Source organism: Vidua chalybeata, chromosome 21, assembly GCF_026979565.1.
Source record: "Vidua chalybeata isolate OUT-0048 chromosome 21, bVidCha1 merged haplotype, whole genome shotgun sequence".
NCBI classification, from domain to species: domain Eukaryota; kingdom Metazoa; phylum Chordata; class Aves; order Passeriformes; family Viduidae; genus Vidua; species Vidua chalybeata.
The window spans coordinates 2,619,392-2,644,859 of record NC_071550.1 but is presented as its reverse complement, the minus strand read 5'-3'; the positions used below and the strand labels follow the sequence as shown (position 1 = coordinate 2,644,859).

The 25,468-nt window shown below is 48.9% G+C and overlaps 3 protein-coding genes across 8 annotated transcripts; all 3 read left to right on the top strand.

Annotated features, from left to right (window-relative positions):
- The first annotated feature begins 754 nt into the window (after positions 1–754).
- Positions 755–14,278, top strand: SNAPC4 (small nuclear RNA activating complex polypeptide 4). Of its 3 annotated transcripts, none has more exons than XM_053962450.1 (23): positions 755–968; positions 1,767–1,813; positions 2,078–2,248; positions 2,628–2,753; positions 3,428–3,506; positions 4,011–4,092; positions 4,614–4,718; positions 5,184–5,256; positions 5,525–5,689; positions 5,906–6,053; positions 6,350–6,456; positions 6,726–6,820; positions 6,965–7,059; positions 7,337–7,422; positions 7,886–8,281; positions 8,667–8,756; positions 8,974–9,187; positions 9,277–9,347; positions 9,691–9,789; positions 10,017–10,044; positions 10,471–12,536; positions 13,018–13,148; positions 13,776–14,278. In XM_053962450.1, the coding sequence occupies exons 1-22, from the start codon at positions 803–805 to the stop codon at positions 13,135–13,137; spliced, it is 4,629 nt and encodes a 1,542-aa protein (XP_053818425.1). In that variant the 5' UTR covers positions 755–802; the 3' UTR covers positions 13,138–13,148; positions 13,776–14,278. The 3 variants fall into 3 exon arrangements, with proteins under 3 accessions (XP_053818425.1, XP_053818423.1, XP_053818424.1); XM_053962448.1 differs by having other exon boundaries at positions 777–968; positions 7,889–8,281; XM_053962449.1 differs by lacking the exon at positions 755–968 and adding an exon at positions 1,003–1,392.
- Positions 14,279–15,952: 1,674 nt separating this feature from the next.
- On the top strand, positions 15,953–22,426 carry CARD9 (caspase recruitment domain family member 9). 4 transcript variants are annotated; one of them, XM_053962479.1, is made up of 13 exons: positions 15,953–16,153; positions 16,449–16,671; positions 17,015–17,152; positions 17,497–17,822; positions 18,284–18,463; positions 18,641–18,790; positions 19,061–19,189; positions 19,289–19,480; positions 20,009–20,050; positions 20,641–20,686; positions 21,320–21,390; positions 21,835–21,923; positions 22,099–22,426. In XM_053962479.1, the coding sequence occupies exons 2-13, from the start codon at positions 16,488–16,490 to the stop codon at positions 22,193–22,195; spliced, it is 1,644 nt and encodes a 547-aa protein (XP_053818454.1). In that variant the 5' UTR covers positions 15,953–16,153; positions 16,449–16,487; the 3' UTR covers positions 22,196–22,426. The 4 variants fall into 4 exon arrangements, with proteins under 4 accessions (XP_053818454.1, XP_053818457.1, XP_053818455.1 ...); XM_053962482.1 differs by having other exon boundaries at positions 15,953–16,671; positions 19,064–19,189; positions 21,835–21,911; XM_053962480.1 differs by having other exon boundaries at positions 15,953–16,671; positions 19,064–19,189.
- Positions 22,427–22,483: 57 nt separating this feature from the next.
- On the top strand, positions 22,484–24,285 carry DNLZ (DNL-type zinc finger). Its single transcript, XM_053961961.1, is given in 5 exon segments — positions 22,484–22,524; positions 22,526–22,662; positions 22,738–22,844; positions 23,252–23,391; positions 23,979–24,285. Coding segments are annotated over 5 exon segments (597 nt in total). The 3' UTR covers positions 24,151–24,285.
- The last annotated feature ends 1,183 nt before the right edge of the window (positions 24,286–25,468 follow it).

The window sequence follows — 25,468 nt, the reverse complement described above, 5'->3', positions numbered from 1 at the left end:
AGGGGGAGAGGCCGTGGGTCGGCCGGCGGTGGCCGTGCCCCGGTGCCGCCGAACGCCGTGCAGCGGTGTCCCGGTGCCACTGAAAGCCGTGTCCCGGTGTCCCGGTGCCGTTCAAGGCCGTGTCCCGGTGCCGCTGAAGGCCGTGTCCCGGTGCCATTGACCCGTGTCCCGGTGCCGTTCAAGGCCGTGTCCCGGTGTCCCAGTGCCATTGAAGGCCGTGTCCCGGTGTCCCAGTGCCGTTCAGGGCCGTGTCCCGGTGTCCCGGTACCATTGAAGGCCGTGTCCCGGTGTCCCGGTGCCGCTGAAGGCCGTGTCCCGGTGCCGTTCAGGGCCGTGTCCCGGTGTCCCGGTGCCGTTCAGGGCCGTGTCCCGGTGTCCCGGTGCCGTTCAAGGCCGTGTCCCGGCCGTGTCCCGGTGCCGTTCAGGGCCGTGTCCCGGTGTCCCGGTGCCGCTGAAGGCCGTGTCCCGGTGCCGTTCAGGGCCGTGTCCCGGTGTCCCGGTGCCGTTTAAGGCCGTGTCCCGGCCGTGTCCCGGTGTCCCGGTGCCGTTCAAGGCCGTGTCCCGGCCGTGTCCCGGTGTCCCGGTGCCGTTTAAGGCCGTGTCCCGGTGCCGTTCCGGGCCCAGCCCGGCCCGATCTCTGCGGGTCCCGGTGCCGCCCCCCGCCCGTGCACGTGCGCCGAGCCCCGCCCCGATTGGCCGCGCGGTGTCACGTGCCGGGTCAGCTGACCCGCGCTCACAGCACCGATTGGCGGGGCGGGGGCGGGGGCGGGGCCGGCGCAGCCCCGGGCGCGGCGGTGCCGCCATGTCCCGCGGGCCGGGCCCGGCCGGGCCCCTCCGCTCCCCACAGGGCCTCGACCTGGATGCGGAGCGGGAGAAGATCCGCCGCGAGATCGAGCAGCTGGAGCGCAGCCTGCAGCCCGGCGGGGCCGAGATCCAGCTGGCCCTGTCCGACTCCAGCCTCAGCTCCGGTACGGCTTCGCGGGGCTCGCGGCGCTCCCCCGGCAGCCGCCGGTACCGGCACTTTGCTCGTTCCCTTTGCGCGCAGAGGCCGCCGGCGGTGAAATCGCGGGGCCCGAGCGGGCCCGGCAAAGCGCCGCGTGAGGCGCAGCGCTCCCGCAGCTCGTTTGGCAGAGCGCGGCGGGGTCGGTGCCCGCCGGAGCGGCTCTGGCTCGGGCCGGGCCGCCTTCAGCCCCTGCGCTGGGCCAGAGCCTCTGCCGCGCCCGCCTGGTGCTCGGGGGCTGCTGCTGCCAAGCTCGCCTTTGTCCTGCCTTGGAATTGTCACCGGGCTGCACAGCCGGGAGCCCCTCGTGTGCAGGAGCACCGCCCAGCTTCGCTGTAGTTACCCCGAGCTGCTCGTTTTTGCCTTCTCACAGCAACAGAAAAAGCAGAAGTGTAACGATACGCTTTTTACTTGTATAACAATACACTCTTTATTTGTACAACAATACACTTTGTACTTGTATAACAACACGCTTTTTACTTGTATAACAACACGCTTTTTACTTGTATAATACACTTTTTACTTGTATAGCAACACAGTTTTTACTTGTATAGCAACACACTTTTTACTTGTACAACAATACAGTTTTTACTTGTACAACAATACACTTTCCTTGACAGTGTTGTCAGTATCCAAACCCACTGATGGTCATGTCTGAGATCTCTGTGGTTCTTTTTCCTCTGTGCTTTAATTGAAAAGATTTGGGTTAAAAGCTTTCCTTTTATCCCACTGCAGTCAGCATTTCTGTGTTCTGTTTGTCTAACAGATGGTGATGAAGATGATGATGATGATGAAGATTCTTATGCTGAAATGGTAACTCTTTTCTCTTTAAGAATATATTTCCAGCTGTCTATTGAAGGGAAACCTCACCCTGCTCTGGGGAAATCCAGGCAATTTCCTTGGCTCTGTGCTCAGCAGAACCTGGATTTGGGGTATTCCTGCCCAGCACTTTGTTATCCAGGGTCAGAGGCCTCCCTGCTGTGTCCCTGCAAGCCCCAGGCTGTGCACAGCACTGATGGCTACAGACCTGCTTTTCAAACAAATGCTTTTCTCTCTTAATGCCTTATCTGCCTCAAGGAAGTGGAAGTGGAAGAAGACAGCAGTGATGATGATGATGATGATGATGATATTGAAAGCCTGCCCCAGGATCCAGACACCTGCCTGCAGATGAACCATGTGTACCAGGACGTTATCAAGGAAAAGATTGAGGAGGTGGAGCTGCTCATTGCACAAAACAGAGAACAGCAGGTGAGCAAAGCAGGAGTGAAATGCTCAGTTCTGTGCTTTTCTGGGTTCCATTTGCCATCCTTCCTTCCCCTCGAGCCCAGGACTCAAGTGCTTGATTTAACTGATGATTCCATGCTTTCTTATAATAAAAAAATGGGTATTTTACATGTTCTATTTTAGCTTGTTGTGGCAAGTTAGTATTTTATTATGCTTTTAAATTGCCTGCACTGTGCAAACTCAGGCAGTTCCAAATCCTGCCTTTAACTCCTGCAGTGATGTTACAGTCTGGTGCTGCAGATTTGAACCCTGCCTGGGGTGTTTGTGAGGGCTCAGCCCCTGCTCTCTGAAATCAGAGTTTGGAGGAGACACTGATGCTCTTCAATTCACTCTTGTATTGCAGAAGGAAATCGTGTGTGAGCTTCATGGTTCAAAAACAACCAAGGCAGGAGATGGCAGAAATCTAGCAGCAAATGTGTTTTTGGGTCATTTCATGAAGCCATACTTCAAGGATAAAATAACAGGAATTGTAAGTAAATAAAAGCAGCTTCCAGACTGATGTGTCTTGGGTGATGGATGTACACTGTAATGTGTTTGAACTGTTCTCATTTCAGCTGTGTAACTGATTGTCACTCCTCAGCCTGAAACCTTTTTTCTCTCACTTGTCACTCTCCCTCTTTTGGAAATGTTGGTTGAGCCCTGTGAGTTCTGAGGAGTGGAATTGCAGCCACCAGGGGCTTGAACGTTCTTGGGTTTAACTTCAGTTGTCTTCATTTCCATGACCCAATTCCATGCTGCTCTTTGAAGCACTCACTGAAATCTGTTTGTCTGTGAAACTGAGTTTTCTCAGTTCCTGAGATTTTCTGTATTTTTAAAATATTTTCTGGAGCAATCAGTAGTACTCTTTTTCATGTATCTTTAAAAGGCCATCAACAAAAGGAGATCTGGGCTTTTTATGGTAGCCAAGATATCAACTATCATCATCCATATATTAATATATTCAAGCAATTACTGTAATATTTCTATTTAATTAAATGATGTACCTGTGAGCTCTTGCTAACAAAGGTAACTAAGCAGTGCAAAGGTAACTTTGCACAAGTTTGAGTTTCCAGTTAATTTTGTAGCAGTTCATGCTGGAGTTTTAAGAAGAAAAAGTAAATTTGTCTGACTGTCAGAGTATCTAACCCTTCTAATCCTCATCAGGGCCCTCCTGCCAATGAAGAGGCCAAGGAAAAGGCAGCTCAGGGCATAAAATCCTTTGAACAGCTGCATTCAGCCAAGTGTAAGTAAGTCTGGGTGCTGTTCAGTGCTCTAGAAGGGCTGTAACATGTATATATTCATATAACAAATATATATATTCATGTTGTTTGTGTGTGTGTGTGTGCTCCCGTTCCCAGTTAAACATCAACACCTCTGCCTGACTCACAAAAAAGTTGTTAAAAAGGAATGGGGTGCTCTGTAAATTATTTCAGTGAGTCCTTAATGGCTCCTTTTTCATTTGTTCTGCTGCATCAGCTCCTGTGAGCTGAGCTCCTAAACCAAGTAAGGTGGTGCAAGGGCAGTGCCCAGGTGAGGGAAGTTCAGGGGACACCTGCAGCTCCAGGTGCTCACGGGGTGATTCCTTTATTGGGGTCTCTTTGGAGATCCCAGTAAAACTGAGCCAGGTCTAACACAACACTGGTGATTTATGCAGAGCTGCAGGACATTCCCAGGGGTGCTGGGAGCAGTGGGTGTCTCCTGGCAGTGGCTTTGCACTGATGTCTGGCTGCTCCCCTGTCTGGTTCAGGGAAAGCTGCAGAGAAGACGCTGCTGCAGAAATCCGTGGTGAGCGACCGCCTGCAGCGCCTGCTCCAGCCAAAGCTGCTCAAGTGAGTTCTGCCCAAAAATCCTCTCTCCTCCTGCTGAGAACATTGCATGGCAAAGGAGGAGAAGGGAGATGTGGACATTTCCCCTTCCTCCAGCAAGTTCCTGCATTAATTGCTTGTGTTTGTGGGATTTTACAGCCATCTATTTCTTCCCTTTGGCACTGTGGTGGAACTTAAAATACTTTGCAGGGCTTGAGACTGGAATTGTGATATGTGGTGAGGCCTAATGGTGTGTCCAGCAAGAGATTCCTGTGCTGGAGCTGGCATTTATGGCTATTGCAGCAACTATTGATTCTGTGTGTAAACACCAAAATGGTTTATCTGAAACCTGCTGTGGGTTAGGGGCAAAAATATGGCAATGAGTGTGCCTCGTGGGAAAACCTGGGAGAAGAGATTTGTGTGGAAATAAACTTGGAGGGAGGAATGATGCTGATGGGGAAGGTGTCTCTGCTGTACATCTTCTGATGCCATTGACCTCATTGCCATCTGTCCTCTTAAGCAGTGATAAAATTGTCTTTGAACAGGTTGAGTTATTGGAATCAGAAACTGGAGAAAATCAAGACTGACATAGAAAGAGAGACCTTGGAAAAGCAAATCAAAGACTTGGAGCAAGAAATAGAAGCAATTAAGTAAGAAGTCTTTCTGTGTTCTTGGAGAAAAATGAAATGTCTTAGAGTTTAGCTCTAAAAGTTCCCTCCTTCTAGGTGGGTCATTGGTGTTGGGTTGTAAAAAATTAGGTGCTGTTGTGGCTCTGCAGCTCTCTCTTCTCCACAGTTCTTTACTAAGAAATGGGTTTGGATCTTGATAAACAAAATGTAGTGCTTGCACCCAGTATAGAGGTGCTGCTTTAAATGGTTCTTACTTTAGCAACAAAGGAGCATTTTTTTCATAGTTTTGAGCTTTTGCTCATGAACAAATCTAGAGCAGCGTGTTTGGATATGGCATTAATTGTTTCTCCTGCTAATCTGAGTGTTCAGTTCTTGTGGAAGTCAGGAACAGGTGGGAGGAATGAGATGAGGCAGGATCAAGAAGATAAAATGTTTCATTAACCATTTAATACGATTCTTTCTTCCTCTTTGTACCTTCTGCTTTAGCCAACTCCCAGAAAGTGACTTAATAGGAAACAGATTCGATGAGCACGACTGGGACAAAATTTCAAACATCCATGTGAGTTGGGGGATCAGCTCTTTTATTGCTTCTGAGATCTGGATCCTTCCTCTTGAGAATCCCTGATCTGGTTTGCATCCAGTGTTTCCATCTTGCATTTCTCCACGTTGACTGTTAAGTAATCTCAAGTTGTTAAATTTGGTGATTTAATTCTGGAAAACTTGGCAGTAAGACATATCTGGAATGCAAAATACTGGTTTTCCTGTTTGTCCAGGTGTCTTAATCCCAGCTATGAGACTAAACTTATTTTTGTTGTTTTTTTTTTTAGTTTGATGGACAACGTAACTCAGAAGAACTGAGGAAGTTTTGGCAAAATTGGGAGCATCCAAGCATCAACAAAGACGAATGGACTGAGGAGGAACTGGAGAGGCTGAAGCAGATAGCTGCTGAACACAACTACCTGGACTGGCAGACCATTGCCCAGGAGCTGGGGGTAAGGTCTGAGCTGGCAAGTTGGCTCATTCTGGCTTTACTTTGCCTCTTGTCAGGTTTAAAAAACAATGTTAATACTAATTCAGTCTTAATTAATGTTTTCTGAGGAGTGGCCAAGAACAGTACCAAAAAGGTTTGGTACTTCAGCTTTTCCCTCTTGCTTTTTGTCCTCATAAATTACCAATTACCTCTTTCTCTCTGTTTTCCTTCTATTAAGACAAACAGGACACCTTTCCAGTGCTTGCAGAAATACCAACTCTGTAACAAAGATTTAAAAAGGAAAGAATGGACCAAGGAGGAGGATCAGATGCTTTTAGAGCTTGTTCAAGAGATGAGAGTGGGAAGCCATATCCCATACAAGAAAAGTAAGTGGCCCACAAGTGACAGATCTTTCCTTCACCTGGAATGCTTCACTCTCCCATTCTCTTTTCCTTGGTGATCTCTGCCTTTCCTGTAGTTATGTGGAAGTTTCATTTTATCAGCAAGAGCTTCATATCTCTTGGAACCTTTATCCATATTGGAAATCTGGCTGAAACTGGCAGAAGCACCATTTTAAAAGAGATTAAAGTGCTGCTTATGGCAATCACTGCTTGCAACTGTTGTCCAGATAAAGGAAGAAGCATTAATTACAACAGAGTTAAATAAATCTTTTAATTTCCAGTTGCTTATTACATGGAAGGAAGAGATTCTGCTCAGCTGATTTACCGCTGGACAAAGAGTGTGGACCCCAGCTTGAGGAAAGGACCCTGGACAGCAGAGGAAGATGCTGTAAGCTCCATTCTCTGGGCCTGGAATGGCAGGGTGGGAATGTTGGACTGCTGAGGTGTGGCATGGCTGTAGATCTGAGCTTTAGGAGTGCCACAGAGGAGTGTAAAACAGACCAAGGTGGGCACTTTACAGCTCAAGAGCGATTAGAAGCTCCTAAACAGTTTTGTCCAGAGATTTGCACAGGAACCAAACAGAACTGCTGCTGTCTCAGGGCTGTCAGGGCTGATCCTGGTGAGGATTTCAGCTCTTGCTCTGTCTGGTGCACACAGATGCTGATGGCTGCAGTTAACAAGTACGGGGAGAAGGACTGGTACAAAATCCGGACGGAAGTGCCGGGCAGGAGCGACGCCCAGTGCCGGGACCGGTGAGTTCAGGCCAGGCACCAGCCCTTAAACGAGGCAAAGCTCTGACTGGGAATGCTGGTTTTGTTCAGCCTTGGGGTGCAGGGATGGTCTGATTTTTACAAGCAGGATTGAATGTTCCTCACTGTAATGTTTCCATGCTGAAGGTATTTAAAAGCATTGCACTGGGATGTAAAGAAAGGCAAGTGGAGCTTGCAGGAAGAGGAGCAGCTGATTGAACTGGTTCAAAAGCACGGCCTGGGTAGGTGTTTCTGTGGCTTTATCTATAGAACTTTAGAGGTGTCATTGAGGTTTTCTCTTCTTTCATTGTAAGCCCTGCAGGCTCTGCTTTGTACTGATGCTTGCAACTTCTTTGTATTGTGTGTTGTGGGTATTATGGATTTGAGATCCATTCATGCAGTAACTCTGTCTCTTATCCAGGGAAATGTATAATATGTGTGTAGTAGCTGCATTGAAAGGCCTGTTGCTCAGTTTGTGGCACAAATAAAAATGTTCTGCATCCTCTGCATCCTTTTCAGGTTGCTGGAGTAAAATAGCTTCAGAGCTGCCACATCGGACTGGTGCCCAATGCCAGAGCAAGTGGAAATTCATGATTGGCTCTAAGGTATTGTGGAAATCCTGTTATGTCACAGTCCCATCTCTTCAATTAAGTTTCTCTAAACTAAAAGTGGAATCCTGTGAAATCAATAAAAAAATTGGCACTGATTTCACACAGTCAAGGTTTTTGTTGTGGATTTCACGGTTTGATTTTTTGGTGGGTAAAGCAGCCTTTGTTCTGAAGGGCTGAAGTTAATTTGCTGTATATTTGTGTATTATCTAGAATTCTTTCCTGCCTTGAAATGCCTGTAAGAATGGGATATATGTAGGTTTTCATGTCTGTACCTCATGAGTTGCCAGTTTTGGTCCCAGGCACTCAAGAAATTCTGGCTGCTTAAGACCATACTAAAGATGGCCTTGTTTCCAAAATCTTGTGTCCTTTGGAAAATGAAACTTCCTGATTTGAGAGAGTTGCAAGCCAGGGGTGAACACTGACTAAAACTTGTGTGTTTCTTCTTGTTTTGACCAAGAAGAAAAGATCTGGGGCAACCAAACGGCGCCACGCTGAGAGCTCCAGCTCTTCAGAGTGCAACAGTGAGGAGGACATGGAGCTGGCAGACAGCTCAGAGGAGGAGAAGGTGACCAGCACCACGAGAAAGGAGGAGTCTGCAGTCCCCAGCATTGACCTGTGGATACCAACAGGGATGGACATGCAGGGGGCAACCAGAGAGAGACACCAAATCCAATCCCTCCTCTCTGATGCCAGGGCTGGCGCAGGGAGCAGCTGCTGTGATGTTCCAGGGGCAGGGTGTGATGGAGACAGAGCTGCTGAGAAATCATCTGAGCTGAGCACCCTGCTGAGGGGCATTGCAAACGCCTGTTCCACAGATGTGCTGGTGAAGAATCCAGCAGAAGTGATGGCCAAGGTGAGCTGGCATGGGAGCTTGGACCACAAGTTAGAAGGGAAGTGCAGCTGCTGCAGTAAGGGCAGGATGTGATGAGCAGATAACATCTTGTTGTTCATTCCCTTGTATTGTTAAGTCAAAAAATGTGAAGATAATTACCCAGTAAATTCTGGTTTTTTTGGGTTTTTGGTAGATTCCTCACACAAAAGCTTCTATGAAATAAGCATTTGGTGTTGTGATGATGCACAAGGATTAAAAGTGAAGGTCTTCAGAGTTGATTTCATGTAATAAGATACCTTCAACAGCAGGAATGTTGAGAACTTGTACCTGCTGTGCATATCCAGTACAAATAATTTTCTTTGAGTGACTTTTCCTTCTGTATTTTCTTGTGTTCTTTCATCTTCAGGCTTCCCAGTGTGGAAAACACATGCTGCAGGTCAGCCTGGAGGAAGTGAGAGCAATATTAAATTACAACACGAGCTTCCAGAGGAAACTGGTGAGTGCCTCTTGTGTCTTGTCTCCTCTTGTGACGTGAGCACTGCTAGGCTGTGCTTAGTAGGAATTTATTTTTATATAATCATAGATTTTGCACTGTAATCCCAAGAGGAAAAGCTCACAGTTTTTTGTCCTAACTGCCCTGTGAATGGTTTGTCCTGGGACTAATGGCAGAACCTTACTAATAGGAACTCTTAATTTTGTATTTTTTATTCAAGATGCTAAGACCTCCTGTCAGCCTTTTAGCCAAGCCCCCTGGAGTGGCTGCAGCTGTTGACCAGGATGTGCAGGAGCTGCCCAGGAGAGCTCGGCGCCACTGGAGGAGGCTGAGCCTGGACAGGAAGCTGCTGATGGCAGTGACCCCTTGGGTGGGCAATGTGCTGCTGCCCCGCACCTTGCAGGCTGGGAGGATGGCTTTCCACCAGACAAAAGGTACTGGGGACCCATCCTACCTTTGTCCCTACCTTCTGATGCCTTCTGAGTGAATTCCCAGCTGATTTTGATGTTGGATTTCTTCCCAGCTGCTGCTATTCACGAGAGGGTTAAGTCAGTCAGTCTCACCAGCACTCCCCTGTTTGCACTGCTCATTCAGGTAAGTTTTACTGTCTTAATAGCATTACCTGCTTTCAAACAGTGGGAGTCTTTATTTTGCAGTATTTAAGGCTTAAATAAATGGTTTATCTTTGTTTCTTAAACAAATAATCTAATTATTGGACTAATCTGCCCTCATGGTTTGCATATGAAGTTTCTTAAATAAGTCCTGCATCCAAAGTCTGATCCTGCCAGGGCTTTTTCTGTAAGTGTAAAATATCCCCAGAATCTTGCATGTGAAGCATGTCCCATCTATCTTGCTTTGTTACTGACCCCGTGTCATGGTTTGGCTCTGTTCCTTTTTTTGTTCTCATTTAAATGTTAATGAAGCTCTCACCTTGCAGCTCTTCCAGATTGATACCAAAGGCTGTATGAAGATTATTAAGGAGAGGCAGCTGAGGCAGTTGGAGCTGCTTAAGGCTAATGCAAGGAGCCCTCAGCAGGTATTGTGGATTTAAGCTTTCCCCACTGAAATCTTGACTAAAATAATTGTGTGGCCACACAGTTTGTATGTGTATTAGCAGTTTGTTTTGGTTCAGAGGCAGAATAAAATGCTGGCTGTATGGCCATTTGTTCAGGAGGTGGCAGATGTGGGTTTGATTCACATCTGTGCTGTTTTAATCATCTTTAAATTTATCAGAAGTATAATTTAATATACTTTTTTTTACAGGCTTCCCAAAATACAGAGACTTCTTCAGGTACCTACCAGAACATTTATTTTTGTGATGTGCAAGAACTTTCACATAATTCATCACTGTTACATTAATAGCCAGTTTAACTGAAGGAGAACTTTGGGGGACAAACCTGCATTGTCATGCTCATTTTTGCTAGCTCTTGGATCTTTAAGCATGTTCCCCTTTGGTAAGGACTGGAAAAACCCTGGAGGGCTGGGGAGGCAGTGGCTCTGGACCAGTTCAGTGGGGTATTGGGGTGCATTCCTGGCCCATCTCTGATTTCTGGGGGCAGTTACCCCTTGTTCAGTTGTTGGGACATGGCCTGATTAAATCAGGACTGTAGCGTTGTAGGAATTCTCACAAACAGGAGTTTTGCCACGTTCCTTGATATTTAATGAGAAATGGCTTTTGGAAATAACTGTTCATTCATTTAAATTTTATCTTCTGCAGGCAACTCATCCCAAGCTTGCTCTCAGAAGAATTCCCAACAGGGCATCCCAAAGAGTGCTGGCAGGAAACCTCCTGCCTTGAGAGCACAGGCCAGCCCCACTGGTGCCTTGGAGAGCTGTGCCCCAGCTGTGCAGGGAGCTCCCCCAGCCCAGGGGCAAAGGCACAAGCCCAAAACTGTCTCGGAATTGCTGCAAGAGAAACGTTTGAGGGCGTACCAGGCCAAGGCAGCCATGCTGAGGACAGTGCTGGTTGCCCCACAAGTGCTGGTTTCAGGGCCTTTGATAATCCAGCAGCCACCACAGCAAATCATTCCCTCTGCACAAGCAGGGAGCACACCTGCAGCAGCTGCTGGGACACATAGCCAAGTACAGGGTTCACCAGTGCCCACAAGGACTTCTGCTGCAGGTTCTGCTTCTGCTCCTGTGCCTGAAAACCATTCCTCAGCAGTGCCAGCAACTGGGGAGAGCCCTGGCTGCTCACAAAGGACAGATCTACAGTCAAGTAAGGAACTAAAAAAGGAAGTTCTGGAAAGCAGCCCTGGAGGAGGGGTTTCTCCAGGTGTGAGTCCAGCTGCAGCAGAGAAGGCCCCAGACCAGGGAGGGCGCAATGGTCAGGTCACAGCCAGCAGCTCAGTTTCAGCAGTGTTGCAAAACCAGGTTTTTGTGCCTCACCAGATCACAGTGGTGGCTCTTGGCCTGGAGTCTGGCACCAATAAATTGTCCCTTTCCACACCAGTCACCTGTGAGCTGAAGAGTAACGGGCCACAGCAGAGGCCAGTCAGCCTGCTGCCTGCTCTTGTCACTCCACAGGCTGCTTCTCCTGTCATTCCCAACAGCATCCTGCCCTTCAAGTGGGTTGTAACTCCCCAGGGTCTGCTCCACAGTGTTGTACAGACTGTGGTGGGTGTTCCCCAGGGAATGCCAGCTGCTGCTGGGGGAAGTCAGGGTCAGACAGCTGTGACTTCCAATGGCAATGTCTCTGCTTTGGGAGGGACTCCTGTACCAGCTGAAGCAAATCCACCTCACCCCAGCAGTGCAAAGACAAAAGGGCCAAGTTCCCAGCTGGCAGGAATTCCTTTGGGAAGGGCAGCTGACCAATCCACAATTCTCTTACCTGTGACCTCGGTGAGTCCTGGATGCACCACATCCAGTGTTTCTGCTGTAAGCCCTGCACGTTCAGCTGGCTCCTCCACGGCTCCAGACTCCTCTGCAGCTCCAGCTGCCCCTCCAGCTGCCAGCCCAGCCCTGTGTGCCGTGGTGCTGCCCCAAACACAACCCCCTGCCAGCACTCAGGGCTCTGATTCCCAGCCTGTGCCCAGTCTCAGCTGCTGGGGAAGGAGCAGTGACTCCATCACAACAAACGGATCATCCTCCAATCCAGGCAGCATCAGAGGGGTTGTGCTCTGTCCAGGAGCTGCAGCTCCTCACAGCAATGTCCCAGGGAGCTCTGCCTGCTCTGGTGCCCAGGCACTGAGGAACAGACCCATTGCCTCCAAACCACCGAGTGCTGACGTCCCTCCCCAGCCAAGCACCTCCCGTGCAGAGAAGAATCTCCTTGACTTCAGCCTGATCTCCCTGGAGGACCAGGGGCTGGTGAAGGAGTGGATGAGTGGGAAACAAGGGGTTCAGGTGCCATCACTGCAGACCAGGCTGCCTTATCTGCCTCCTTTCCTCTGCAGCATAAAAACCCTCTCAAAGCTCCTTCTGCAGAAAGCAGCTCTGGAGAAGCAAGCAGCCTCTCTCCTGCCCTCTGAGGCCAGTGGGGATGGGGGCACTGGGGATGTTTTCCGTGCTATTGGAGAACTGGTGCAGCAGAAACTGGGTGATAACCCTGCTTACCTCCTGCTGAAAGCCAGATTCCTGTCAGCCTTCACACTCCCAGCTGTCCTGGCAACTCTGCCTCCTCCCAAAGTGACAACAACTCTGTCAGGAATCGGGAAACAACTTGAGGAGAGTGATGACGAGGAGTGGCAGAGTGAGAAAAATGTGTTTGAATTAATAGGCCTACAGGAGCACTGGAGACTTGGGGATGAGCCTGGAGACAAAGATGCTGATTTACTAAATCAGGTAAAACAGATTCCAGGGGCTAAAAGCAGAAAAATACTGCCAGATAAATATTGCACTGGAATCCAGGGGGAAGCTCCCATTGTTCTTAAGTGTAGCAGAAATATGGTCCTTTGGAATAGACACGGTTCTACAGCTGCTGAAAGGAAAAGCTCTGCAGCTCAGCTGGGAGGGTGAAAGCCCATGTAGCACCTTAAACTTGCCATGACAGTTCCCAGAAGTGGGTATCAAAGCTCCCTTCCCCTTTCTGTTTATAATCTGCTGCCCTGACACTTGCCCTTTTGAAATCAGGCCTTTGTTGTCACTCTGTAAACTGATGTTTTGTGCCTTCTCTGGTATCAGTAATGGAATGTTGTCCCATACTTCATTTTGAAGGTAAATGAAAGATTGTTTTAGAAATCTTGCTAAGCTTCCCTAAATCAGGAAGGTGGCTGAAGGGGTTATTTGGAATTCTCATGGTGTTGATCATCTGCTTCTGTTGCAGGGCATGGGGGCTGAGGAGAGCCCTGCTCAGTCTGCCTGGGGCTCCTGCACTGATGTGGCTGATGCCAGAGCTCCCCAAAGCAGGAGAAGTGCCCGCTTCAGGAAGAGGAGGAGGATATGAGAAGGAAATGTGTTAGTAGCTCCTCAGTGGTTTGTACATCTTGCTGAGAAGCTGAACCACGTTTGTCTGTGGTTCAGCTCAGACAATGACTCATGACCCCAGGAAAGGACTGAAATGATCTCTGCTCTTGTTCCCCGAGGACACAGAGTTCTACAGTCACCATCAATCACAGCCTAAGGCTGATCATATTTTGGGGAGAGGGAAAGTTGATGTCTCTATGATAAAATTATATATAAACTCATGAAACTCAAAACATTTGGCAGCCTTTTAGTTCATGCCCTGAACCCTACTTAGTATGCACCTAGTTGGTAGCACTCTACAGGCTTGACAGTGGAGTTTTTCTTTAATATTTCATCTTTGAGCAATTTGGTGAGCTTTGGGGTTTATTTCCCTTATTTGGCTTCATTTCTGTGCAGTTATAACAGGTCACCTTCTGCAGGGTACAAATGGGTGATGTCCTGATAGCTGCTGAGGCTTTTGGTGCACTGGATGGAACATGAACAGTGTTTGATTCACGTGGTTGTCAGATGAGACTGGTTGGAGATTCCTTTTCTTGAAAATTCATTTTAGGAACTCCAAAAGGGCAACTTCCCTGTAGAAATGTGTGATTGATAGGAGCTGTTTGTGCTTTGTTACAGGGGTCACTGGAACGAGCTCTGCCTTCCTGCATGGCAGGAGGAGATAATCTTTGCACTGTTCACCTTTACCACTTCCAATGCTGACTGGATGGACCTGGGGAAGAGGAAAATGCTGGACTGATTTTCCCAACCCTCAACAAAATCTGCATCTGTAGGCAAGGTTTAAAAATGAAGGAGACTGGCTGGAGGGAAGTCTTTCAGGCACAGACTTCTGTTCTTTCCAACTCCCACCTGCCATAGATTCTGAGGGGGAATATTGCTGGAAATATGGGGAAACAAGCAATGGTGGTTATTTATTTCCTTCTTGTGTTGTTTATGTGAATGTTTATCCATGTTCAGAACATGTTAATTGGGTGTTTTTTAGTGGCTGTGGCTTTGCTTGGTAACTGAATACTGTGGAATAAGCAGCAGATTAATTTTGTATCAAAATGACTCTTAAGTATTTGTTGAAATACAGATGTTTTATTTTTCTCACTTAAAAATTACTGATGTCTTCTGTGTGGGTTTTTCTCCTGGTAAATAGTGCTTTTAATAATGTGTGTATGAGAGTGATTGCTAATGAGAAAAATGAAGTTTTCAGGCTGCATGAAAACCAGGGAAAATAGGGGGAATGAATATTCATGTGCCTAAAACTGCAGGATTGAATTAGGATTCTTCCTTGATTCTTCCACAGCCTGCCCTGTGCAGACATCACAAATCACTTAAAAAAAACTTGTTTCTTCATTTATAACCCAGCAATTTCTGTCTCGCAGAGAGGTGCAAGGTTAGCTGAGGCAAAGCTGATAAAATCTAGAGGGAAAGTGCTGTGAAAGCTTCATTCCACTGCACCGACTGAACTCCCCTGAGTGTAGTGGGGAGCTGGGAGTTTGAGCTTTTCCACGAGGGCTCTTCAGGCAGAGCTGGGGGCAGAGGGTCACTGGGTGCCAGTGTTGCTGTAATTTGACTTTATGGAGCAAAATGAATGATTGTGGAAGGCTCTCCTCTGCTCTGTTTTCCATAAGCCACTATAAGATATCAGTTTTCCAGGAAATTCAGCTGTGGCAGGAGCTGCTGCACAGCTGTGGGTGCTGTGCCCAGGCTGTTACAGTGAGGCACTGGTGGGAAAGGTGAGCTGTGCTCTAAATGGTTGTTGGCCTTTGCAAATGCTGCTGAAAAGATGCCCTTGACATTTATTTGTGGGAAAACTGTGTAAGCAGAGCTGGCTTTGTCCTTTTTTAGGATTAAATTGATTTGTCACTAGAACAAAACCTCCTCAGGCTAAACTGGTCAATTAACAGACACACTGATTATCTTCAGCAAGGGGCACAGCTGACACAGGTACTGCATCTTCTTTTAGTGTAAAGTTAATTTAATGACAAGAAACACAGGCTGGAAGAATCTCTGAGCATCTCTGCCCTACTCCTAATGATAACATGGAAAAACTCTCCATAAACTTAGAAAGCAGAACAAAGAGTGGAGTGGGAAGCTAACGGGAACATGTGTCACGCTGCCATGGCATCGGAGCCTGTGTGTTCTCCAGGCTTTTTTAAAAAAACACTGAGTGAGTTCTGAGTTCAGCTCCAGGGCTGTGGGAAGGGGGGGGGAGGCAGGCTCAGGTCTTCTGGTGATGCTCAGCATCATCACAATGGCATTATCAGCATTATCACCTAACCCAGCTGCTTGCTGGGCTGCCCCTCTGTTGCTGCCATGGCCACAGCCTGCCATCTGGGAGTCATGGGTGATGTTCCTCGCTTTGCCAAGACTTCATTCCCTTTCCCTTTCTTGTCATAATTATGCTGGAAGCTTGAGGACATCCAAAATTAGAGGCATCAGTATAGAAATCACCCTTTTCAGCTGAATAGACTTCTGTCTAAATCGAGAGTGAGTTCTTGCTGCCACCTGTTTTCCTGGAGAAAGATGTTAACAGCTGGAAATCCTTTGAAGAGCCTCTTCTAATTTTGTGGCTTGTTTTGTCCCCTCCAATCAGCTGCACACACCTATGGCTGTGACTTTCATTCTTTTTAATCTTTCTGACCACTGCACAAGGAAACTTTCTGGACCCCAGCAAGTCCTTCAGTGGGACAGATTAGAGAACAAAACCATAATTAAACTAAAATCACTGCCTATGTGTTGCTGCTGACTCACGATACCACTACCATCTTTCTCCTCCCCCATCACCCATTCTGGCTTCTGCTTTTTTTATTTATCTCTCTTTTTCTTTTCCTTCCCTTTCCTGTCTCAGGGTATAGCTGAGTAGTTTCCCCTTTTTTCTCAAACCAGTTTTGTTCCTGGAGTTATCTTTTCTCTAGTCAGAATACAGAGGGAGGCTGCACCCAAGACAGGTTTTCTCAGAGCCAGGACACAGGAGGAGAATCAAGGAAGCTTTTGTGACTGCAGAGGTGAGGGTTGGTAATACAGAATGGCTGATATTAGCAGGGAATAAAAGTTTATTTTTCAGCTCTGAGGTCAAGTGTCAGCTCCTGTGGGTGTTAGATTTGGTGTCTGTGTGGTCAGACAGAACACAGGGATCTCGCATGCTGGGAGGTGGAGAAGGAAGAGTGAACTGCTCGTAAAACAGCTAATTAGGACACTTCTGCATTCTCAGTCTTGACGTCCTTGGTTTCACCACCACTGCCACACTGCTCCGGGAGGCTCAGGGGCTGCTTCTTTGGTTGTTTGGTGTTTGTTTTCCAGACAGGACAACGCTCCTCACTGATTGCCCTCACTGCTGACATGCTGGAAGAGGATAATGATGAGATCTGTTGGAATAACCTGGAGAACTTCCGCGTGAAGCTGATCTCGGTGATTGACCCTTCCCGGATCACCCCTTACCTGCGCCAGTGCAAAGTGCTCAGCCCTGACGATGAGGAGCAGGTTCTCAATGACCCCAGCCTGGTCATGCGCAAGCGGAAGGCAGGTGGGAGCACTTCAAATCCTTTTGTGGAGTTTCCAGGTCATTGGTGTGGGATTGTCTGGGGACTTAGATGCTGGAAGGACTGCCCAGGGTGGTGCTGGTGTCACCCTCCCTGGAGGTGTTTAAACAAAGCCTGGATATGTGGCACTTGGTGCTGTGGTCTTGTTGACAAGGTGGTTCAGTCACAGGATGGACTTAATGATCCCAGAGGTCTTTTCCAACTCAATTTATTCTGTGAGTGGATCCCAGGGACTTTTGTATGTGGAGGAAGTGAAGCTATTTTTTATGTTACAAACAGATAAAGAGAGAAATAACTGAATAGAATATCCTGTTGCCATGATTTCAGGTGTTCTCCTGGACATTCTTCAGCGAACAGGACACAAGGGCTTTGAGGCATTTATGGAGAGTCTTGAGCTTTATTATCCCCAGCTGTATAAGAAAATAACTGGCAAAGAGCCCAGCAGGGTTTTCTCCATGATTATAGGTAATGTTTGTGTTCTCAACAACAGCTCTTCCTTTGGTGCTGCTGAGCAGAGTCAGGAGCATTCCCTGCCTTGCTCCATGTGTGCTTTGGAAGGGTTCTGGGAAGAACAGCCCTGGTGTCACGGGCTGGACTGAGGAGGGAGGAAGCAGAAGGATGAATTCTTTCTTCTGCCTGTTGTGCCAGTGACTCCGTGGTGCAGGAAGGCACAGAGCAGAGAGACACAGTGGGGATAATTTGATCACACATCATCAGGGTTAGCTGCAGTGATACGGAGGGGAAGCTGAGCTCTGTGTGTGCCTGGCAGCAGCCAGGACAGCAGAGAGTGACCCCTGCCCCCCAAACAGACACGGCTGGCGAGTCTGGCCTGAGCCAGGTGCTGATGAACGAGATCATGAAGCTGCAGAGCGCGGTGCAGGAGGAGCGGCGCAAGGCGCAGGAGCTGACGGTGTGGCTGCACTCCAAGGAGGACACCCTCAGGGAGATGTGGGTCAGGGACAGCCTGCTCCGCAAGCACCAGGAGCGGGCCCAGAGGATGAAGGAGGAGAGGGACAGCCTGAGCAAGGAGCTGCGCAAGTGCAAGGACGAGAACTACAGCCTGGCCCTGAGCTACGCCAAGCAGAGCGAGGAGAAGAGCGTGGCCCTCATGAAGAACAGGGACCTGCTGCTAGAGGTCAGTCGCAGTTTCTCCAGCTTCCCCCTTCTTACCTGACCCTGGAAGGCTGGGCTGAGCACCTCGTCTTTGCCAAGGATGCTCCAGTCCAGCATAAAGCACTGAGCATCTTCTTTAGCGTGTGTCTTTGTGGTCCCTAGCTCAGCCCTGTGGGCCCGAATTTTACCAGTTGTGCTGTGAATGATGAGCAACCAGTCTTGCTCTCACTCAAGGCTGCTCTCACAAAGGAAACTTTCTGGACCCCAGCAGGTCCTTCACTGGGACAGATTAGAGAACAAAACCAGCAGGTAGCACAAGAACATGTGCCTGTCAGGACACAGGCAGGACTCTGGCCCCAGGACACAAAACTTCCTGAGGAAAACAGCTGGGGAGAAACTTGCCCTGTGTTTGGGGAACAGAGAACTGGTTTTGCAGGCCAGAGCTCTCTCCTTTCTCCTGCTGAGCTCTGAACCTTCTCGTAGATCGATCAGCTGAAGCACAGCCTCATGAAGGCTGAGGATGACTGCAAGCTGGAGAGGAAGCACACGATGAAGCTGAAACACGCCATAGAGCAGCGCCCCAGCCATGAGGTGGTGTGGGAGATCCAGCAGGAGAAGGAGCTGCTCTTGGCCAAGAACCAGGAGCTGGAAAACACTCTCCAGGTTGGTGGGGTGGTTGAGTATGGACTCAAGGGATTATTTGTTGCAGCCAGGGCAGCAATGCTGCAGTGAAGATTATAGGGATCAGGTGTTGCCCAAGAGCCCTGAGGGGAGAGAACTGATATGAACTCAGATGAATGAGACAGGTGGCCCTGTCTCACTTCTTCCTTTGTCCTGCAGGTTGCCAGGGAGCAGAACTTGGAGAAGAGCCTCTCCAAGGAAACTCTGGAGAATGACTGCAGCCAGACTGTGGAAGAACGCCGGGAGCTGGTGAACACCATTTACAGCCTGCGCAAGGAGCTGCGCCGAGCCAAGGTGCTCCAGGACAAAGTAGGTGCTGCTGTTCAAGTCCCTGCTGAGGTTCATGGATCAGACAGGCAGGTGAGGCACCTGCAGTGTCTTGCCTGTGGAGCAGAGCAGCTGCTCAGGAGCAATCCCTGCTCCTGCTGTAGTGCCTGTATTTCAGCACTCCGTGTGTGGCAGCAGACAGCTCAGACACCCCATGGAGCTCTGGCCAGAGCAATCTGTGGCACAGAGCACAAGTGGGGACAGTCTGGCTCAGGCTCTGCCCACAAGCAGGTGCTTTTGACCTTGTCTCAGCAGTTTGCAGAGGAAAAAGAGATGCTGGAGCTACAGTGCACATCTCTGAGGAAGGACTCCCAGATGTACAAAAAACGGATTGAAGCTGTCCTGCAGCAGATGGAGGAAGTGGCTTCGGAGAGAGACCAGGTGATAAAATATTCCTCACTGCTTATCCTGCTTTTTGGGCAGACAGTGCCAGCCTGTCTGTGCTGTTGTGTGAATGCCCCGTGTTGTCCCTCTGCACAGGCTCTCCTGACCCGAGAGCAGTTCCACATGCAGTATTGCAAGAACCTGCTGGAGAGAGACGCCGACCGCAAGCAGATCCGGGAGCTGGGGGAGAGATGTGACGAGATGCAGCTGCAGCTCTTCCAGAAGGAGAGCCAGCTCCTGGCCACTGAGGCCAAGCTGAAAAGGCTGCAGCTGGAGCTGCCCACACTGGTATAACTCTCCTCCCCTAGATGGATTGGGAAGCTGAGGATGGGGTCAGACTGTGGCAGTTCCCAGGCCTTTGCACCTGAGCAGCTCCAGCTCATCAGGCAGTGAACACCTGGCTGAGCCGCCTTCAAAATTAATTAAAACCATTGCCATGCAAATGCTGAGTTTAGAAAATGAAAGATGTTGTGGTCTCTGTGACCTCCCCCTGGTTTCAGGCATGGAAAAGCCGGACAGATGCAAGCTCAGGCCACCTGTGTTTGTGTTTGGAGCATTTCCAAAGGTGGTGAGGGGTTCCTCAACCACCAAACAGTGACTCTATTTAGAGACTGGATGTGAGCCATTTGGATGAAATGGGGAGCTAAGTTTTCTGGAACTAAATTAGATATATTTTAATTAATATGGCTTCTTGTGTGCTTTCTTGAGTGGCCAGACAGGAGTGTAGGAGGTCTGTGTTTTCTGGAGCTCTAAGTCTCCTGTATGTTCCCTTCCTTGCTCATGAGGAATGATTAATCTATACTGGTTTTCTTTTAGACCTCTGACCTGGATGACTCCTCCTCCAGAGATTCCCAGGAAGTGAGTAGGGTTCCTTGTTTACCTTTCACTTTCTTCTGGGATGGTTTCGTGTTCCTCACCTGTGCTCAGCTCCCCAAATATCAGCAGTTTTCAATGGCTCAGACTCATTTCAGTCAAAAAGTCCAGAGGCAGCAAGACAGTGATAGAACCTCCCTGTGAGTCGAAGTTCTAATGTAGGAACACAGTTATAGCATTAGTTAGCAAGATTTGTTGAGTCTAAGCAAATGAAGGGAATTTAATTATTTTTCAATTGCTTTTAATTGTCTCTCCTGTGTGAGAACAGGCAAAAGTAAGTCTTGCCCTGGAGCCATCTGTAGTAAGGAGTTTCACTTAGTTCATAACTTCAGTGAGGGAGTGATTGTCACATTGTCTGGAGGCCAAAAGTGTAAATGAGGCCAAAGGAAGCTGGATCTATTCACAGAGGAGAAATCCATGAGCAAATCTGTAACTCCTGGCTCAGTCTGCTGCTCGCTGGCAGCAACAGGGAGAGAGAGGTTGGTTCTAGCATGTCCTGGGTTTTATATTCCTTTATCTGTTCCTACAGACTGAGGGACAGTTCTGATGTTCTTACTCTGTTTTCTGCCCCACAGCTTGTTCTTCACAGTCACCTGGATGAAGATGCACAGGCAGCTAAAAGTAAGGGGAAAACACTGAGCAGAGCTCTGGAGAGGATGGGCCATTCTGTTTTGCTCTCATGGAAGATCTAAACCTGATCTTTTCATTCATTGAGATGGGAGATTTTTCACTAAAACTAAACAGCACTGATGCAAAAAGGCTTTTATTATTATTCTACCTTGCTCAGTTCAAAAATATGGTCACTACAGAAGGAGTTTCACCAAAATAGGGTCTGGTGTGAAGTGCCATGATATTCACAACCTGGGGAGCAGGGACAAATGATGGATAAAAGAATGATCAACACATTTTTCACAGTGGTCTTTGACACGAATATTATTTTAATGCAATGAGCGGAGGAGCTGCTTGGCAAAGGTTTGTTTTGCTCCTGCTGAAGCTGGAAGTGGAAAGCTGTGTCTCTTTCTGAGTGAGGTGGGGAACTCCACCATCCTGGGCAAGACTCAGGGCTCCGTTAAAATGAGAAGTGACTTGTGATTGATGACAGGATGGAGTTCTGAGTGCTTTGGGCTTGGTTTCAGTTCTGTGTGGACTCTGTGCACTTACATCACAGCTCTTCTGCTGGAAGAACTGCTGGAGGGAGAAGTTACTTTGCAATGGCAAAAGCTGTGATTTTTTTTTTTTTTTTTAATCTTTCAGAAGATTGCCTGGAAGTACAAAACCAGGAACTCAGCCCTCGAGAGAGCCATCTGCCCCCAAAATCACCAAGTGTAAGAGAGAATCTTTGTGGGCTCTTCTTTACTATGACTGGGGTTTGTGATCTTTAATATTCTCATTAATGATGGATTTACCAGCTTGGTGAAGCACGTCAGCAGCTCCTGCCTTTCCAAACTCTGAGCTCTGAACAGCAAAACATTTACTGTTTCTCCATCTGTGTATAAAAACTTCTTCTAATTACTTTCTGCCCTTCATCTTTGGGTGGGGATGTTTTCCAGTGTAAGTACTGCAGAATTACTGTTGGTGCAGAAAACACACTCCCAGAATTACAGATGTTGAGGGAATAAATGTAGTAAAACTGTGTGAAACAGCAGCATTACCAGAACCTGCTGGTACTTGATTCTGCAGGAAGCAACCTGGTGTTAACAGTGATCTGATCAAAAATTAATTCGTATGTTTTTAGGTTTGTTTTTTTTTTTTTTTATTCCCATTTCAAGGAGTGTGCCTTGGCCAACGAGGAACTGGCAGAAAAAGAGAGGAGGAGGATGAAGGACTGCTTTGAGCGTTACCGAAGGTCTGGGCTGCAGTAAGCAGGGCTAACCTGGAAATATCCATGATTTCTATTCCCCCTTTCCTGTCCCCAAGCTTGATTCACGGAGGGCATAAAACCACAAAGGGGACTGATACATATTAACAGTAGGAAATGCTGCTTGTTTGCAGAAAACACCTTCTGAAAGTTGCATGTCTGGTGTTGTTTGCAGAAAAAGAGCAATGAGAAGGGCGCCCAAAGACCGGCACCACGAGGCGGATTGGGAGAACACCTCTGGCAGCGACAACACCGACACCGAGGGCTCCTGAGAGAGGGACAGCACCAAGGTGCCTTGGAAGGGACACCACCGACACCAAAGGCTCCTCAGGAGCCGGTCCCTGAGGGGAACACGAGCTTCTGTAGAGTGCCTGTGCCTCACAACGGACTGTTTAGATTCCAAAACCATCCAAACACCCATTTATGAAATGAGTGACAATGCTCTGTGGCTCTGACGCCCCCTCGGTCAATAAACAGGTTTAAACGCCTGCGTGTGACGCAGGGCCGGGCTGAGCTGCTGGTTAATTACGGGTTAATGAAGGGCACCGCCCGACACCTTCATGGCCGCCGCCCGCACCCAACATGGCCGCCGGTGCCTCAGGGGCGCGCATGCGCGGTGCCATGCAGCGCGCGCTGAGGGCGCTGCTCCGGCAGCCGCCGCCATGGCGGCCCCGCCGCCCCCCGCCCGGCCTGAGGGACCCGGCCCGCACCGCCCCGGGGCCTCCCTGCGGGCCTGCCCGCCCGGCCCGCACCGCCCCGGGGCCTCCCTGCGGGCCTGCCCGCCCGGCCCGCACCGCCCCGGGGCCTCCCTGCGGGCCTGCCTGCACCGCCCCGGGACAGCGCTGGAGCCCGGCCCGCCCGCTCTGCACTGCCCCGGGGCCGCGGCCGTCCACGCACTATCGCCTGGTGTACACCTGCAAGGTGGGCATAGGGCCGGGGGGCTCTGAGGGCGCCGTCGCTGGGGTGGACGGGGGGCTCCTGGTGTAGCTGTTTTCTTCTTTAAACTTGCAAATATTAATTCAGAGTGGAAGAGGTTCCAAGTCCAAGCTCCGTGTTGGAGAAGGATGTTCGGGGTCTTGTGAGTGTCTCTGAGGGTGGAGATCCCACAGCGTCTCTGGGTCCTCCTCATTAGGGAGCCACGGAAAGCAGTAAAACCTCTCTCAGCCTTTGTGTCTCGGGCTGAACTCACGACATCCAAACATGATGGAGCTGACTTGGGATAGTTAGAGGTGAGGGAGAGAAGACGCTTTTAATGCCAAAAGTATTTTTGTCTTAAAAGTCCCAGGAGCTGCCGTTACCCTGGTCACGAAATCCACTTTGTTTTTCAGGTGTGCCAGACCCGCTCAGCCAAATCCATCTCTAAGGCCGCCTACCACCGAGGGGTGGTGATCGTGACATGTCCCGGCTGCGGGAACCACCACGTCATCGCCGATAACCTGGGCTGGTTCTCCGACCTGGAGGGAAAGAGGTGAGTGTGCCAGCAGCATCCTCCTCACACCCCGCTCCCACCTGCAGCTTCCTGAGCTGATGCCTTGTTTCAGTGATTTTTTTTTTTTCCCCAAATGTGGCTCATACTAAAATCAAAGTTTCATCCAGTTCATTAAAACACACAGACTCTGTTTTCAGTCATTATAATTTGACTGTTGCTGTCTAGAATCCAAATAAATTGGTGTGAAGGTGCAGCAGAAGCTGTAGCATACACAGGGATCCTTAGTGGTGCCAGCAGATGATTTGCTGTTCCACTCAGGCTTTATCACTTCACTGCTGGGTTTCCTTGGATGTTTCAAGCGTGTAGATTGATCTTCTGTGGAATTCCAGTGATTTCTAACTTCCTGAGATACCTTTAAAAGCTTCTGTTTAGCTGTAATTGCTAAATCATTGATCCTAGTGGATGAAAGTAGTCCCAGAAGGCTTGGGTGGCTTTATGTGGTTAATTTTGGGTGGTTCTCCTGGTGATGTGAATCCCTGCGTGCTGTCAGTCCTGAGGGCAGAGTGCAGTGAGCCTGGGTGTGCCTTTGCTGTGGTGTCAGTGCTGGTTCTCACATCGCTGTCCAGGAATATCGAGGAGATCCTGGCAGCCAGAGGGGAGAAGGTGAGACGTGTGGCTGGTGAGGAAGCCCTGGAGCTGCTGCTGGAGAGCTCGGCAGAGCCCGGGCCCCAAGGTCAGCTGGCAGAGGGGGACGACGGAGAAGCCCCCCCAGATCCTGGCAGCAAGGGACACACCTGACACGAGGGACTGTGGCCTGTGGGACAGACCTGCCACGTGGGATTTGGGACGTTCTGCTTGTGGCAAGAGACTCTTCACCTTCGTTCCCTGATTTCAGCTGTCTGTATCTAAAATAAACTGGGGTGTTGGGTTTTCTCTGCTGTGTGTCTTTGCCTTGTGCAGTTTTGCCTTTGATCAAGCTGATGTCTTTAGAGATGGTGTTGCTGTTTACCCTGGTACTTGTTTTGCTGACTTTCAGGCAATTTTCAGTGCCCCAGCAATGTTCCATGCCTGGCTTTGTTCCCTGCTGAAAAGGCAGACAGAAATTCTCTGTCTGTGTGTGTTTGACCTAGCGAGGTGCAGCTGGAGCTGGAGGTTTTAGGGATGCTCAGGTGTGGCAGATCAGGAGAGGGGACAATTGATACCACCTGAGGAGATGAGTCCCAGAATTCTAAAGCCAAAATGACCCTGCAGGAGGGTCAGATCACCTGCTCTTAATGCAGTCAAGTGCTGCTTTTATGTGTAATTTTGACCTCTTCCAGAGTTTCATTTCTGTGTCCCTCATGTCAGGGCTGAAAGTTTTGTGTTTTGATCCCACTCGAGCTCCAGCATGGGGGTTTTACAACTCCTTGTTAGTGAAGGGGGAGTGTGGATGTGAAGGCAAAATTACTAGTGGTGGAGCATGGTGGAGAGAAGACCCAGAAAGTTGTCTTGGCAGATTTTGAGGGGCTTATTAGTGCTACTGCAGTATGTTAAGATTAGTTAGAAATTTAAAAAGAAATAAATGACAGATGTGGGAGTTTGTCAGCATGCAGCTCTGGGGTAGTGGTGGATCAGGCACTGAGATGATCATGTTGTGCTTTGTTAGGACTTGTTCCCTCTGCACAGTGGAATAGCTGCTTTCTTAGGGTTTTGAGCTTGCAATGAATGACTAATTCAGTTTGGACAAGCCTTCTGGAGGATTCCAGTCCCATCTGCTTGTCAGAGGAGGATATTCAGGATCTTGTGAATGTCTCTTAAGGGTGGAGGTCCCACAACCTCTACGGATCCCCCTCACTGAGCCACAGAAAGCAGTAAAACCTCTCTCAGCCTTGGGTTGAGCAAATCCAGTTCTCTCAGCCAAGCATCTCCAGCTGCTTGTGGTGCTTCATCAGCCATGGATTCAGTGAGGGCGCATTGCAGGCATTAAAGAGTTTCCTTCCTCTGGAGTGTTCATAACAATTTTGTGTTACATTGTAAGTGTTGGGTCAGAGCACCAGGAAAGTTGTCATGTTCCTGTGGGTGTGTCAGTGCAGAGTGATGAAACAGGGGCAGGAACTTCATCAGCCAGCTCATGTGT